This window comes from Musca autumnalis, unplaced genomic scaffold, assembly GCF_047663935.1.
Source record: "Musca autumnalis isolate F117 unplaced genomic scaffold, ASM4766393v1 scaffold_1, whole genome shotgun sequence".
In the NCBI taxonomy this organism is placed as follows: domain Eukaryota; kingdom Metazoa; phylum Arthropoda; class Insecta; order Diptera; family Muscidae; genus Musca; species Musca autumnalis.
The window spans coordinates 83,664,601-83,682,275 of NW_027411644.1; the positions used below are offsets into that span (position 1 = coordinate 83,664,601).

At 36.2% G+C, this 17,675-nt stretch overlaps 1 protein-coding gene across 1 annotated transcript; it reads right to left on the reverse strand.

The window, feature by feature from the left end:
• Positions 1 to 5,224: 5,224 nt before the first annotated feature.
• On the reverse strand, positions 5,225 to 6,789 carry LOC141391993 (uncharacterized). Its single transcript, XM_073964868.1, has 3 exons — positions 6,135 to 6,789; positions 5,316 to 5,738; positions 5,225 to 5,266 (listed from the first exon to the last, which is right to left on the reverse strand). Exons 1-3 carry the CDS (start codon positions 6,177 to 6,179, stop codon positions 5,225 to 5,227), a joined length of 510 nt encoding a protein of 169 aa, XP_073820969.1. The 5' UTR covers positions 6,180 to 6,789.
• Between the last annotated feature and the right edge of the window lie 10,886 nt (positions 6,790 to 17,675).

The window sequence follows — 17,675 nt, forward strand, 5'->3', positions numbered from 1 at the left end:
GGGTATCGAAATATTTTGTCCAGATTCGATTTAAGTTCGAAGATGGGCCATATAGGTCCACTCCTTCAGGTACCTCCCCCACAAATGTTCAAAAATTGTCGCAAAACTTGTGAGCACGATAACTCTTGTAGGGAATAACCGATTTTGTCCATACTTTGCACATCGTGTAATTTCTACCAAACTTAGATGAGGTTCCAATATGGACTCAATCGGTGCACTCCTTCGGGTACCTCCCACACAAAATTTTGGAAAAGTTCAGTTTAGGACCTGGTCTCGAATCGCGTTGATTTTTGTTTACGCAAGTTGTATTCGCTGTCCTCTATACGACGCTGTAAGTTTCATTAGGGGCAAGTCCATACTTCCTGAGAAAATAGCCTGAAAGTTAAATAAAACCCTATGACACCGTGTGTAGTGGTTGGAGCGCAAGATAACTCTCGAACGGATCTGCCGATTCGGTCCAAAATTTGGCTATCGTAATATTTTGTCCAAACATAGTTAAAGTTCAAAGATGGATTATATCGGTCCACTCCTTCCGGTACCTCCCCCATAAATGTTCAAAAATTGTCGCAAAATTTGTGCGTACGATAACTCTTGAAGGAAGTTTCCGATTTGGTCATTACTTTGCACATTATGAAATTTCTACCAGACTTAGATGAGGTTCCAATATGGACTCAATCGGTGCACTCCTTCGGGTACCTCCCACACAAAATTTTGGAAAAGTTCAGTTTAGGACCTGGTCTCGAATCGCGTTGATTTTTGTTTACGCAAGTTGTATTCGCTGTCCTCTATACGACGCTGTAAGTTTCATTAGGGGCAAGTCCATACTTCCTGAGAAAATAGCCTGAAAGTTACAAAAAACCCTTTGACACCGTGTGTAGTGGTTGGAGCGCAAGATAACTCTTGAACGAATCTGCCGATTCGGTCCAAAATTTGGCTTTCGTAATATTTTGTCCAAACTTAGTTCAAGTTCAAAGATGGATTATATCGGTCCACTCCTTCCGGTACCTCCCCCACAGAAGTTCGAAAATGAGTAATGAGTAACCGATTTGGTCCATACTTTGCACATTATGAAATTTCAACCAGACTTAAATGAGGTTCCAATATGGACTCAATCGGTAAACTCCTTCGAGTACCTCCCAAAAGTTCAGTTTAGGAAAAGTTCAGTTTAGGACCTGCTCTCGAATCGCCTTGGTTTTTGTTGTACCATCTTGTATTGACTGTCCCCTATACGAAGGTACAAGTTTCCTCAGGGGCAAGTCCATACTTCCTGAAAAATAGCCTGAAAGTTGAAAATCAAACCCTATGACACCTTGTTTATGGGTGGAAGCGCAAGATAATTCTCGAACGGAAATGCCGGTTCCGGCCAAAATTTGGCCTTCGTAATATTGTTTCCAAACTTAGTTTACGTTCGTAGATAAGCCATATAGGTCCACCCCTTCAGGTACCTACCCCACAAAAGTTCAAAAATATTCGGAAAAATTGTGGGCACGATAACTCTTGATGGGAGTGACCGATTTGGTACATACTTTACACATTCTCATAATATCTACCAGATATAGATCAGGTTCGAATATGGACTATATTTGTCCACTCCATCCCGTACCTCCACACAACATTTTGGATAAGTTCACTTTAAGACCTGCTATTGAATCACTTTGATTTTTGTTGAAGCATCTTACATTCGCTGCCTCAATTACGATGGTAAAAGTTGTTTCAGGGGCAAGTCCATACTTCTTGAGAAAACAGCCCGAAGGGTGTAAAAACCCCCTATGGCACCCCATGGTCTATGTCGGTCCATTCCTTTAAGTACCTTTTCAGCAAAATTTTTGAACTTTAATCCTAATCAACATTTTTGTCGGTTCATACGAGACCAAAATTTTGAAACCCCCTAAATACAAAAGTTTTTGTGGAAAAAGTGTTTCAATTTGCACAGGCTGAGGGTATATCTCTGTCGGCAAAGCCGACTGATACTTTTTTACTTGTTTCTATATTTTTTCGTTATATATTCACTGTAATTATTTCAAAAACTGTTTGTATCGAACGTACAACATCTCCTTAATATATTAGTGTCGAAAAACCCACAAAAATAAAAAATAAATAAAAACTGGTTTTCATTATCTCAAGAACAAGAGCTGATGGAGAAAAACTGAACATTTAGAAACAACAAAAATTTCGGTTGAAACAAAAGTCGTGTTTACCAGTGTAATCAGTCGCTGCATGAAACGTTTATGTCATGTTCATACCAGCATTTGAATCACGTTGTCCGCTCTCATAATTACGTACACGAATTAACCCGTTCATACGACATGGTACATAATTCATAGCAACATGATTCTTATTTTCATATTTTTTATATGCTGATTTTAAAGAAAGTTTCAGCCAAAAGACGAGTAAAATTAATTGATATGAACTGAAAAAATATTTGCCTTTCTTTCGGATATCTATTTAATATTAAATTATATTATTTTCATTCATGTTTTCTATTTTTTCTCACAATTCAATTTTGGTGTTTTCAGAAAATTTTTTATTTTTCTATTTTCAAAATTAACGAAAGAGAGGCCTGTCAAAATGACTTTTTTGTATACAGACTGTCTGGCAGGCATTTGATTTTTCTTTCATACGTCATACTCACTGTCAAAACAAACAAAGAATAAATAAGAGAAATAAATAAGAGAATTATATCCAGGAATTATGTATCAGGAATATTTAAATCAATTGCAAGTTACCATAAGTCCTTTATCCAAGGATGAACTCAACGATTTGCTCAACGACGATGAAAAGCTCGATGAAAAAATCGATCAAAGGCCTTCATTCAATTCGCATTGAACGACGACAACTCTGGCAGCCGATTCCTTCATCATTCTTGAAACGACGACAACTCTGGCAGCCGATTCCTTCATTCTTGAAATTCGCATTGAACGACGACAACTCTGGCAGCCGATTCCTTCATCATTCTTGAAACGACGACAACTCTGGCAGCCGATTCCTTCATCATTCTTGAAACGACGACAACTCTGGCAGCCGATTCCTTCATTCTCATCAGCTGTTTGTTGTTTTGCAGGAAAAAAACAAACAAAAAACTCGACTACTGACTGTCAGCAATAAACAAACCACCACCACGCCGCCGCTGTAATAATTTTTTATTTGTTATTCATTGTTTTTACAGGCCACCGGATGATGATGATGAAGCAGTGAATATGCTGAATGTATTATTATTATATTTTCATATTTTTTTTTTGACAATGCCGTCAGCTCCTTGGTCAACTCCCCCCCTTAACTGAGGACGTCAGAATAACTGAATAAAATCTCTAACGATGATGGGGTCATGTTCATCCTCAGCTACGTGACTGCCAACCATAGTTTCGGCTGCCAGACAAGTGTTGGGGTGCTGATGTACGGGCGTAAGTAACATGTTTCACAGTAACATTCAACGACAACATCAGTGTAATGCTCGCACATACAATGCCAGTATAGCAGTATAGCATTTGCAGAAAAGTTCCGCCTATCGCCAGAAAGAGTACAAAAGGCCCAGGAAGTCTTTCAGTTATTTGAGGGAACAAAGATGATCAAAGGGAAGTAAGTAAAAATGATGACTTTATTTATTTCATGCTTGTTTATCAAATTACTTTCAGGCTTTTTGGACCCAGCCAAACGATTCATGATGTCGTTTTATGAATCAACGTTTTATTACGGTCAATGTAAAGGGCCAGAGTTTCATGCTACATCGGTCCAACCAAATGGTCGGTCTTCCATTGTTCGTGGGCACACCGATGCTGATAGAGCTCTAACAGAGGCTTTGGCTAGACTATGAACGTTATAATGAACGCCATCCCTTGGCTATTCCCCTGACATTTTTATACTCTCCAGCCAAGGGACTATGATTATAGGAAGGAATGCAACTGTCTGGACTGGTTTGTGGCATAAACCTGCAGAAGACACTTCATAATAAAAAAGAAAGAACAAAGATTTCTCCAAAAAGATTTCTCCGGGGGGATCAAGTTGTTTTGCCAAGTTGCCCCCCCCCCCAAATGAAATCCTGCGTAAGTCCCTGTAAGGCAGGGAATACTATAGTTTCAGATCTCACCACAGATCCTCATCAGTTCCCTTGTTTCTTGTTTTTCAACAAGAAACTTTTTATACCCAAGTGTCAATTGCCCGCTCAAATAGATACGTGTGCAAAGAAACACTCTGATCGAGAATTTCTTTGGCACTACCTAAACTCGAGCAATTTCACTTGCAAACAAAACCAAATCTTTCCCACTGCTATGCGATCGTCGATTCTCGACGAAAAATATTTTATTAAAACAACTTTAATTTATTAGTGGGAAAAATTTGCGATGTTTACCAAGGGGTTAGGCAGGGAAGACTATAGTTTCAGATCTCACCACAGATCATTCAACGCATTCAGGCGTTAGATGAGCCTTTGAAAAAGCAATGCAGTTTGAATGGCCAAGGAGAATGGTTAACAATATGAATTCCCTGGTTACGATTTGGGTCTCAAGGCTGAAATCCTTTTTGGCATACATACATAAAGAAAACAGTTCATAAATCCGTGCTTGTGTGTATTCGTTGATGTCTCACCAACGACTGAGAACAAGAGAATAACAAAACACACGAAATGAAATGTACGCTAGAGTACTGATTTATGCATGGCTGATGTAAACTGTCAAAATTTTCGCCAAATGTTCGCTTGTTGTCTCTTTTTATCGCTTATGTGAATTACTTTCGAATTGAATTATCTTCGAAAATTAGAATCACACCAAAATGTTTTTGGGTGTATTAATTTTTTACATTTGATCACGGCATCTGATCTTGATTTTATATATATTAAATCATTACGTCCTCTAATCTTTGAAAAACATTTTTCTATATTGTGATGGGTTGTACAATTTTTTAGAGGAACGTCTCCGTAATATTCTAGTATGAATAGAATATTTTGTAAAGTTCTTGTAACGGGTTTTGAATTGGATCCTTTAATGTTTACGATATTCCAAAAATTAATAGAATCTGCTAAAATTTGTTTTTTTTTCATTAAAAGTGAATTTTTCTTCTTTAATAAATAGTTCTACTATTTTTGTAATACCGATTACAAATGTCTTTGTTTTATCTAAAATCTTTCTTTCACGCCTTTGACATGTTAGACGTCCTATTAAATTTATAACGTTTTCATTAAAAGTTTTTGTAAGGACGTCTGTAACGTTATCTTCATAGAAATAACCTTTATTTAATAATTTTTTATCATTGGCAGTGAATTGTACAACTTTCTCTACAAATTTTATATTTATATTAGTTTTATGAATTTTTGTATTGTTTGCCATGAATTGTTTCCATGTACTTAACAAGCAATGGATCATACGACGTAAGTCGTGGTGATCGTCATCATTATTACGTCTTCTTCCGGCGTAATAAAGATCACGATCACTACGATGTGCATCGTAGTGATAATAATCGTTATTACGTCTTCTCCAATTTTTCTTCTTAGGCTGCTGCTTGTTGCCGTGTTGTGTCTGTGCCGCCGGCTGTTGTACCTCAGCCTGTGCCGGCTGTTGCACCTGTGCCGGCTGTTGCACCTGTGCCGGCTGTTGCACCTGTGCCTGTGCCGGCTGTTGTGACTGCAAAAATGGTATTTGTGATAGTGGTGCCTGTATCAGAACCTGAGGTTGTTGAGGCTGTTGAGGCTGCTGAGGTGGTGGTATCCAGATATACTGCGGCTGCTGCTGAACTTGTTGTTGATATTGCTGTAGTAAAAAATAGTAGCTTCATTATTATTATTCATTATTATAATATATGGAGCAGGATGAATGTTTGGACTGGATTCGGATCGACTTGATATTTTTACCACAGATAGGGCTTGCAGTGCTGATCACGCCGATATATACATCATACTTCCCGAGATATAGGCTCCGAAAGTTCAAAAAATCCCTTGGTTTTGACGATATGTTTAGTTTAAATCGAAATTTTTTCATATATAGGCCTTCGGCCTATGGACAAATCTCGGCTAACGCGAACAAAATTTTCCTTCAAACCGAAAATTTTTTTATCATCGATCCAAATCCAGTCCGTATATTCAACTTATGCCTAATATATACTTATATATATACATATATAATATATACTTATATGTATATACTTACCAGCAATGTTGCTAGCAATGACAAATTGCTTGAATAATAATTCATCTTTTTTTATTAAAATATTAACGTAATTTTAAAACACGTGTCAGCAGTGTTACGCGTTTACAAGTTTTGTTGTGCGCTCTTCTTCTTATTATTCTTTGTTGGTAATAGCCTTGCCAGATTTATCAAATTGCCAGATTGCTAGATTGCTGGTAATTCTAGCTGCCATTCGATTAAAAGCTAAATTCTTCAACATCAGCTTTATTTGCGCTCATGCTCCCACTGAAGAAAAGGACGAACAGACCAAAGATATATTTTACGAGCGCTTAGAAGAAACATATGACCGTTGCCCTGTCTATGACATTAAAATCATTCTAGGCGATTTTAATGCCAAAATTGGAAAGGAGAATATCTTTGGCCCAACAATCGGAAAATCTAGTCTCCACTATTAAACATCTGACAATGGTATGAGGCTGATAGACTTCGCAGCGGAAAAAATATGGTAGCTAGCAAGATTTTGTAAAGAGAAAACTTGATTCAGTATGTGTCATATTGTTTACTGGTAATAAGTTTTCAGACTTAAACGTATATTTAACGCATGCATTCTTTTTAAACTAGTTTTGCATAGATATAAGAAGTTTTAGAAATAATTTATTATATTGTTAAGGTGCAAACTGTATAAGAAATAAACAAATAAGCTTTAAACGATAGCATATCGGGAAAATATTTAATCAGTTGGGTAGCAAAGCGAGCATTTTGTATGTAGATTGAATTCCCCAGAGTATAGACACTCAGCCCTATTCTGAATGCGTGGGAGATGGGAATTGTTTCTTTCTTGCACTTTTTCGTATTCTAAATATTTCTTTTTATTTCCCATATCCCCCTCATTCTGAACGAAGTTCGAATTGGGAATTTGTTCCCATGGGAAAAAAGTATACATTCTCTATCTTGAATTGTGGGAGAATTTTGTGTCTTTTTGTGGGAAAAATCTCCCCAGCAAACAGTGTGGGAGTTTGAAAAAAATTTTCAAGAAATTTCATATTTTTATGAAATTTCATATTTTAAGACATCTACACGACAAAATTATTGCAAATATTTATAATCGCCATGTGTTTGTAATAAAAACAGGATTTAATACTAGGGAAAAATTCAATATTTAATTTAATTTATTTCAATTCTCTTATGCCCAGTCTTTCGACCTTATGGCTATACACTACAATATAATGCCATTATAATTTAAAATTAAGTAATTTAAGGGAGGGATAACAATACTACTCCAAAACTCAATTACTATGTATAAAAATATATGTAGTAATTATAATTAATCTATATTGAATATAAAACATTTTGATTGATTGATTGAATTATTATGGATTGAATTATTATTAGGAAATGAAAGGGATGTTAAACTACTCCATAACAAAAATAAAGAGCTTTAGTATAAAGTAACATAAATATAAATAAATAATAAAATTATAATTTTTTGAAATATTTTGATTTTAGTGAAATTTCAAAAATGAAGCATTTAATGCAAGCAATCGAAGAATTTGACCAAAAGTACACAAATTTTATAAAGTACTGCTTTCAGTATTGTTCTCATTGTTCTCTGCAGTAGGATTGTTCTCTGCAGTAGGATTGTTCTCTGCAGTATTCTCTGCAGAATTGTTCTTTGCAGAATTGTTCTCTGCAGTATCTGCAGAATTGGTTTCTGCAGAAATGTTCTCTGCAGAATTTGTTTCTGCACCATTTTTACCCTCTGCAGCAGAGCGATGATCATTATCACTACGATGTACATCGTAGTGATCGTGATCTTTATTACGCCGATCATTATCAACACTACGATGCACATCGTAGTGATCGTGATCTTTATTACGCCGATCATTATCAACACTACGATGCACATCGTAGTGATCGTGATCTTTATTACGCCGATCATTATCAACACTACGATGTACATCGATCATTATCAACACTACGATGTACATCGATCATTATCAACACTACGATGTGTTTAGAATGTTCTACCTGCTAATCGAATGATGAAAAGCCGGTTGTGAGTAGATTTCATGGATAAACTTAACGAAATTTCCATGAATTTTATGGCATTATGAACCATAAACAATTTTTTGACAATAAGAATTTTACATGCAGTTTGCTAATTACCATAGGATACCCTACCATTACATGACATCATAAAGTCAAAATGATTTAAAATAAAAAATAATTTAAAAAATACGTTACAATGTTTTATCTTTTATCTACAAAATAATTTTTCGCTTAGCCCCAATAATTATATTCATCTTTCTCATACTCTATAGGCCAATTATCTTTTAGATAATTATTAATGATAATAATTAAAAATACAAATAAATGAAGAAGAAAAAAACAAGACATATCGTTTTCATTTTCGTTTATTTTTTAACATAGGTAAGTAACATTAATACTATGTAACTATTATGTATGTTAGTATGACATAGGTTAGTGTTCAACGTCGACGTCGTTACCTCATTCACTCCCCCTATTTTCTATGGGGTCCTTGTCCTGACCGTTTGTTTGTTGGCGGTTACCTCCTCCATGATCATTTGCTGGGGGGTTGTTGGGGTCCTTGTCCTGACCGTTTGTTTGTTGGCGGTTACCGCCACGACGATGACGGCTACCACTAGGGTCGCGGCGGCGTCGGGAACGGCCACCATGGTTGCTGCGGTCACCATCATTTGAAAAGATGGACAAGAAATGCAACTGCAATGAAAGAGAAGACGAAATTTGCTTTGATTTGAATGTGTACTAGTCGTTAAACCGCTTACTTTCCATTCTCGTATTGCAGTTTTTCTAAAAATATTTGGGTTTTAAATATTTTTTTAAATTTTCTATTTTTCCTGTCATAATTAATTTATTTCGATAAATTCTCTCATTTGTTAGAGATGGGGTATATTTTATCGTCATTCTGAGAGTAATTTGAATTGAACAATGTATAAAAATCGTTGTTCGTTCTCAAAATTTTGTATGGAAAATGAAGTAATTATATCGAACAACGAATAGATAGCGAATTAGCCTTAGTATGAACAAGGCATTCGATTTTGTGGCTTATTAGCAAGGTATATTTATTATAAGGTATATGCATGAATTACATCAACTAACAAATTTCATTAAAATAAATATAAATTTCGCGGCTTTTCGGTTTGGTACATGTGAGAAAGTAAGTCCGTAGTCAGGCGTACACATTTTTCAGAAAAGTAAAGTGTACTTTTATATATTTTTAACATGGCACAATTACCCAGGTATTGGCAATATTTTATGTCAAAACTTTCTTTATGTTGTTGGGGAAATTACAACAAAAACAATTTTTTTTATAAAGGGATTTGACTTTTCATATTCGATCAGCTGGTGTGATACCACTACCTGGTAGTTCTGCCATGGTTTTTTCGAACATTAATGTTTTCACTCATTCTTAGTCCGTGTTTAGACACACAAATTTCTGGGGAAAGTAAATTCAGTTTTTAGGCAATAGGGGGTAGGAAAGAGTATTGAGGAGGTCTTTCCTCTCCGCTCTCTCCCAAAAAAACTCAATTTACTTTCCCGAGAAATTTGTGTGTCTAAACACAGACTTAATGGGAAATTCAATTTGCACACCAACGCCATTCTAATCGGACAATTTTTTTTTTTGAACAATAAAGAAGAAACATTCCGTTGTCTATATTTAATTAGTCTATGTGACTAGTGTTGGTATCAGTTAAATTAAAAGATGTCGCTGCTAACAGTTCACTGAAAGGTGTTGCCACAATTAAGTATTTATATACTGTGGCATCTCTGTCCCAGCCGTTAACAAACAAGACGAGAGATGACAACTCTGACCAGAGACAACAAAGAAAAATGTTGTTCGCAAAATCTACACTAGCAAATCGACGATATTAAATAAAATGGTTTATAATATTTGTTAGGAGAAGTGGCTGTCTTTTATTTTGTCAACAACCGCACAAACCATAGTAATATAGATAGTACGTTTACATATAACCGGATTTAATAAATCCACTGTGTTTCAAAAATATATTATATGTCAAATAAATCCTCATGAAGAAAGTTATCCCTGCAAAAAGCTATAATATAAATAGGCTATTATTCTTGGAAATAAATACGGATCGTATTTTGAAACCGAGCTTTTTTAAAATAATGTCGTTGCAGGCGACCAATTTTGTATAGCATAATTACTAAAATATTAAAGCATCAAGTAAAATCGCATTTGTATCAAATGGTATTTATATTTAAATTGTATATGTTATTGATTTAATTATACCCTGTCTTTAGGATAATGATTTATACACTTTGAAAAGATAACAAATGTTGAAATGTCGAGTCGAACCAGTCAGACCAGTGTGTCTTCCTGGCTGGTGCGCACAAGAACTCTTGAACGGATCGACAGATTTGATTCAAGCTGTGCGCCTCGTAAACTTAGATGAGGTTCGAAGATGGGTTATAAAGGGTGTCCAACTAGAACGCAATTTTTAAATTTTAAATAAAACACAGATATTTGAAAAAAAATCTTGAAACTTTATTGTATCGTAAAGTAGACAGAATGAGGTTATGTATGGAACAAGATATCGTGCAGATGGCCGCCGCCGTTTTGCTGGCCCACACGCGATCTTTTAATGAAATTTTCAATAACCGTTTTGCATAAATGCTGCTGTATTTCATTAATTCAGCCTCCAATTTCCTATTTTAAGGCTTGAGTCGTCGTCGGCTTATTCGCGTAAACCATCGACTTCAAAAAAACCACAAAGAAAAAAATCGCACGATCTAGGAGGCCAATTGTTGTCTCCAAACCGCGAAATAACACGGCCGGGAAATGACTGATGCAGCAATTGAATTGTTTCTCTGGCTGTATGACATGTGGCGCCGCCTTATTGAAACCACATGCCCTCCACATTTATTTCTTCAATTCTAAGCAAGAAAAAAACTGGTTATCATTTCACGATAACGAACACCATTGACTGTCTGCGCTTGACCTGCCTCATTTTCATAAAAAATTATTCCTCCAGCCCAAAAGCCACACCACACAGTGCCACGTTGAGGATGCATTTGCTTCTCGTGAATCACTCGAGGATTTTCCTCACCCCAAATGCGACAATTCTGCCTATTGACGAAGCCATCAAGATGAAAATGGGCCTCGTCACTGAAGATGATTTTATCGGCAAAATCAGAATTTTCATGTTTGGAGAGACAACCAATGAGAATGTGTTGTTAATTTAACGCTCCAGTTAAGTTAACGCTCCACTTTTACTACCCTCGTACCTTCTACTAGCAAACAATAACAATTGTTCAAATGTCAAAAAATGACACTTCGAATGGCGCCAAATTTAATTAGCAGTTATGACCTCGAATTCTTCTGAAGTTTTTGCAGCAGGTTGTCTTCTGGGTTTCTATTACTGTTTTTTTTTTTTTTTTTTGGATGGGAGATAATGGCCCGCAGAGAGCTCTAAAAAATGCTGCCGGTACCAATATGAATTACCACGACGGAGGGTTCTTCGATACCGGTTTGCCGGGAACCACACTACGTCAGCGTTTCGGGCAGCGGAACGAAGAACACCTTCCGCTACCTCCCTCACAACGTTCGCTTAAGAGTGCGCCAGGGATGGTTTAGGACCTTTTTGATTTTCGTGTGCAAGTCGATCGGGTATGTTCTGAGACTCACTTCACGCCTCAAGCATTTTGTCCACCGCGTTAACTCCTATTTTTTACGAATTTTTTGGGGCTACGATTTATTAGGGTATTAAAAAAGAAGAGTACACCCTAGTCCGTTCATAAAATAATTAAAAAATTAACGTGAACAAAATGCTTGAGGCGAGAAGTGAGAGGTGAAGTGAGTTTCAGAGCATTCCTTAAATAATGGTCCAAAAACTGTACCACTGTGATGAACAGGGATGGCTTGTGAACGAATAATCATCGAAAGGAGTGATTAACTTTGGATGATACTTTTCCAAACCTTTATACTTGGAGCCAAACAGAGTCTAATAAAGCTGGGTACACATTGTCAGTTTTGAATGTCGATATTTCGCAATTATTGATAACTGTCAAACCGTCCAGCAACCACAAAACATTTTGCGGTTGCATGATGAATGACAAAAATGAACGGCCACACTAGCAAGCAACAACAAAGCTGTCATTCAGAACTGACAATAGTTGTGTCTTTTTACTTTTTCAGTAATAATTATTCAGTAACTTCTTTTCAGAGAGTAAGAGAGATTTTTCTCTTTGATACGAAAATAGAGAAAAAAGTAAAAAGACAGCATTTAGTAAACTTTAGCAAGATAACAGTTGATAGATAACCAAAACAAAAACATTGGCGCCAATGCATGAAAGAAAAGCTAACTTCAAAGCATTGAAAAAGTTCTTCAATTTTAGGCAAAATAAATAAAAAATAATTAATATATTAATAAAACAATTAATAAATATAGCTGAATCGTAATATTTATAATATTTTTCCACAAAAATAAGATAAACATTGAGCAGCTGACCATTAGCAGATGATTAAAAAACAGCTGATCGAACTTGCTAAATGTTGCTGGGAAAAATTCTTTCAGCAACTTTTAGCAATTTCTCAGCAAACAACTGTCAAAATTGTTCTCTCACTTCGCTCTCTTTTACTGAACTTTTGTGTAAAAAGACAGCATTTTGTAACATTTCGTAATAATTATTACAAATTATCACGTAAAAAGACACACCTAATGTGTAACCAACTTAAAGGAGAACGGATTGCGATAAATTAAGAACGCTGGCGACTTCAAAACTGTGTGAAAACAATGGTCTACACAAAGTGGAAGAAGTCGAGAGATCTGTGATATCCTTACCAAAACTCCCTTGCATTGCTATAAGGACTTCTGTCTAATCTATCTGCCGAAATCCATAGGCAATATTAAGCTAAGCGTGGGTACGAGGCTATCTGTGGCCTGCAGATTCTGGATCTACTATATGGGGTTCACTTCTCCGGTTGCATGGACTTTGATGATGTGGCCTGTGTGCAGCAAGCCATAATCAATCCCGCACTGTAGATGATGAACAGCTAATACATGAAATTACCAGCCTCTCAAGAATTTAATGGACTTTCAAACTTATAAATCGTCGGGACCGGATAATATAACACCAGCTTTGCTGCAGAATCGAACGTAGCCGATATAACTATATATAACTTAGGGCTTTTGGTCCACTAAGTTGGTCCAAAAGGAGTAGCATCGGTATAAATTTCAAAAATGTTGAACTTTTGTGGGGGAGGAGGAGAAGACCAATATGGACCATCTTACAAGTTAAACTAAATTTGGCCAAAATGTTAGAAGATCCGAAACGATGGCTCCTTTCCAGATAATCGTGCGTACCACTTTAGTGAACTTTTTTGCACTTTTGAGGCGGAGGTACCGGAAGGAGTCGACAGAGCTTAAACTAAGTTTGGACAAAATATTACGAAGGCCAAATTTTGGACCAACTCTTCTGATTCATTGGACGGTTATCGTGCTCTCCAGCCACTACACTTGGTGCCGTAGGACTTTTCACAACTTTCGGGTCATTTTATCAGGAAATATGGACTTCCCTGTGAAAACACTGTACCCTCACAATAGGGGCAGAGAATACAAGTTGCGATCAAAGCGATTTGAGAGGTACCCAAAGGAGTGGACCAATAGAGTCCATACTTGAACTTAATCTAATTCTGGTGAACATTTAACGATATGCAAAGTATTGACCAACTCGGTTACTGTCTTGTGGCCGTTCATTTTTGTAATTCATCAGGTAACCACAAAATAGGTTTGTTCCAGAACTAAAAAGTTTTGCTTTTTTTTTTGTAAAAAAGATATGGCCCTTCTTCGAACTTAAACTCAGTTTGGACAAAATATTAGGAAAGCCAAATTTTGGACCGAATCATTGGAGGGTTACGTGCTCTCCAGCCACTACATTTGGTGCCGTAGGGCTTTTCATAGCCTTCGGGCCATTTTATCATGAAATATAAAAAACGTGTACCTTCGTAATAGGGACAGAGAATACAAGTTGCTACCAAAGCGATTTGAGAGCACCACTTGAACTGTACTTTTTGCATATTTTGTGTTGGATGTACCTAAAGGTGTGGACCGACAGAGTCCATATTGTACTTAATCTAATATTTTACGATGTGCAAAGTATGGACCAACTCGGTTACTGCCTTGTGGCCGTTAATTTTTGTCATTCATCAGGTAACCACAAAATGTTTTCATGTTACTGCTGAACAGTTTAACAGTAATCGATATTTCCGAAAAATCGACAGTCAAAACTGATGGTGTGAAACCATAAACACTCCCTTCAGCACGTCTATAAAAATTCGCAATTCAGCTCGCCTATGAAGACATGAACTTTATCTCGCCTATAAAAACTTGCTTCAGCTTCCTATAAAGACGCACTTCAGTTCGCCTACTAAAATGACATAAAGCTCTTCTATAAGGAGTTCCTTCAACTCATTAACTTTAATAACATTATAAAAAACTATGACCATCGACCATATTCTCCTTAGTCACACAATGTTTTTACCATCCCCCCAATTAAAAAAAAAAAAAAGAGAAGAGTTTTTGAGTTCAGAGTTTTTTTCATATATATTTCTTTATCTTTTCAACGAAAACAAAATTATAGGACAATATCAATTTTTTCTCTTATTTTTCTTATAACTTTTGTTTTCAGTTTAGTTTTAGATTTGTTTTTTTTTTTATAATAGCATCACAATACTCGAATCACTTATTTTTTTGTAAGATTGGGGAGAGTAGTTTTTTTCTTAGCTTTATAGGCCTTAGGTTTTTTAGTTTGTTTGTTGTAGTATTTTTTTGTTGTAAAAAAATATAGAAATTATAACAAAAAATAAATAGTTTTTACAATAATTGTGGTTGTTGTAAAAGTGATAAAGTGTGAGTGGTTGTGTGTGGTGGTGAAAGATTTGGCATAAAAATATAAGTAGAGAATACAATTTAAGGGGGACGTATTTTTATCTAAAAACTAAAGGAATTTCAATACAATAATTGGGGGGAGTGGTGAAAAATTTCTTTTATATAAAAACTTTAATTTTTAATACAATTTTTTTTTTTTTTAATTTAGAAAATAATTTAACATATTTTTTGTAATTTTTCAATATTAGTTACAACTAACTACTAAAGTGAGAGGCAATCTTTATTAAGTCTGGTAAGAAACTTGTTTTAAAAATAAATTAATTTTTTTTAAATCAAAATTCGAATTTTATAAAAATACCCTTTTAAAATCGTTAATTTCTGTTACAAGACTTAATAAAAATTGCAAATACAATTTTGTTTGTTGGCTTGGAGGAAATTGTTTATCAATAATGAGTAGGAGGAGTTTAAGCTTTTTGTTCTACTAACTTTGGTGAGAAATTGTGAGTTTAAGGGTGGTGGTGGTAGGGTAATGTAGACATTAGGGGTCAAGATACAAAGTAAGGTGCCTAATTAAGGCCATGATTCAGTTGAAAGTATTCCACAAATCCCTTCATTACCCACCACACCCCAAAAATAATTAACCTAAAGTACACATTACATTTTGCATTACCGTGTAATAACATTTACAAGCTATAGTTTAAAGTTTATATGTTTAGTTGACTATCATTAGTCCAAGACTAAGTAACTGATGTCTTTTATGGTTACAAACTTTCTTTTCTTAACCAAGTTTATCACATATTTAGATCATTGAAGAAATAGTTTCAAGCATCTCGTGCGTCCTAATATAACTTTTCTATTGTTTGATATGGCACCTAACCTAACTTTTAACAATTATTTTTTTTCTCTACCCAACAGGTAATAGATAATTAACGAGATTTTTGTGTTTTCAAAAATTATGGAAATTTTAAACCAAAGAATTGAGAAACGCAAACATTTCATGAAAATTATAATTTATTTTTGATACAAAATATGAAAAAATTACTATCAATATTTTACTAATCAGAATTTTAAAGAAATTTATAACTAACAATTTTCATTAATGGATTCTTTTTCTAAGATGATTCAAAAATAACTCTAATATTTGAGTTTGATAGTACTTCAAATTAATTTACTTTCGGATAATCTAAGAAAAGCAAACCATACAATTATTGAAAATACTCGGGAATACTTTGTAGACTTACATAACTCGATCCTAAATGACTAGCTTCAACTAGTCTATAAAAAGCCTGCTTCAGCTCGTCTCCCATCAGCTCAGAATGTATAGTCTTTCAACGGTATACAAAATATAAGAATTCTCAAAACAAACATTCCAAAAATATCGCTTTAACTAGCTCGCATTAACTTGATCCAACTCGCCCATAAGGACCCGCTTCAGCTCCCCAATAAAGACTCGCTTCAACTCGCCTGTATAACCTCGCTTCAGTTCACCTATATTCGCTTCAGCTCGCTTATAAAGATTGGCTTCCGCTCGTCTATAATGACTCACTTCGGCTCGAATATAAAGACTCGCTTCAGCTTGCCCATAAAGGACTCTCGTCAGTCAGCCTAGAAAAACTGGCTTCATCACGCCTCTAAAGACTCGCTTCAACTCCCCAATAAAGACTCACTTCAACTCGCCTATATAACCTCGCTTCAGTTCACCTTTATTCGCTTCAGCTCGTTTATAATGATTGACTTCCGCTCGTCTATAATGACACACTTCGGTTCGAATATAAAGACTCGCTTCATCTTGCCTATAAAGACTAGCTTCAACTCGGCCAAAAGGACTCTCTTCAGCCAGCATAGAAAAACTCGCTTCAGCTCGCCTATAAAGACTCGCTTCAGCTCGCCTATAAAGACTCGCTTCAGCTCGCCTATAAAGACTCGCTTCAGCTCGCCTAGAAAAACTGGCTTCAGCTCGCCTATAAAAACTGGCTTCAGCACGCCTCTAAAGACTCGCTTCAGCTCGCCTATAAAGACTCGCTTCAGCTCGCCTATAAAGACTCGCTTCAGCTCGCCTATAAAGACTCGCTTCAGCTCGCCTATAAAGACTCGCTTCAGCTCGCCTATAAAGACTCGCTTCAGCTCGCTAGTAAAGACTCGCTTCAGCTCGCTAGTAAAGACTCGCATCAGCTCGCTAGTAGACTCGCTTCAGCTCGCTTATAAAGACTCGCTTCAGCTCGCCTATAAAGACTCGATTCAGCTCGCCTATAAAGACTCGCTTTAGCTCGCCTATAAAGACTCGCTTTAGCTCGCCTATAAAGACTCGCTTTAGCTCGCCTATAAAGACTCGCTTTAGCTCGCCTATAAAGACTCCAGCTCGTCTATAAAGACTCGCTTCAGCTCGCCAATAAAGACTCGCTTCAGCTCGCCAATAAAGACTCGCTTCGGCTCGCCAATAAAGACTCGCTTCAGCTCGCCAATAAAGACTCGCTTCAGCTCGCCTATAAAGACTCGCTTCAGCTCGCCTATAAAGACACGCTTCAGCTCGCCTAGATAAACTGGCTTCAGCACGCCTCTAAAGACTCGCTTCAGCTCGCCTATAAAGACTCGCTTTAGCTCGCCTATAAAGACTCGCTTCAGCTCGGCTACAAAGACTCGCTTCAGCTCGCCTATAAAGACTCGCTTCATA

Excerpts from the sequence above, each read along its gene's own strand:
- LOC141391993 (XM_073964868.1), bottom strand. The coding sequence starts at position 6,179 with ATGAATTATTATTCAAGCAATTTGTCATTGCTAGCAACATTGCTG. Across the intron at positions 5,739-6,134 it reads CATTGCTAGCAACATTGCTG|CAATATCAACAACAAGTTCA; the intron begins GTAAGTATATAC and ends TTTTTACTACAG. Across the intron at positions 5,267-5,315 it reads GTACATGGAAACAATTCATG|AGAAAGTTGTACAATTCACT; the intron begins GCAAACAATACA and ends TAAAATTTGTAG.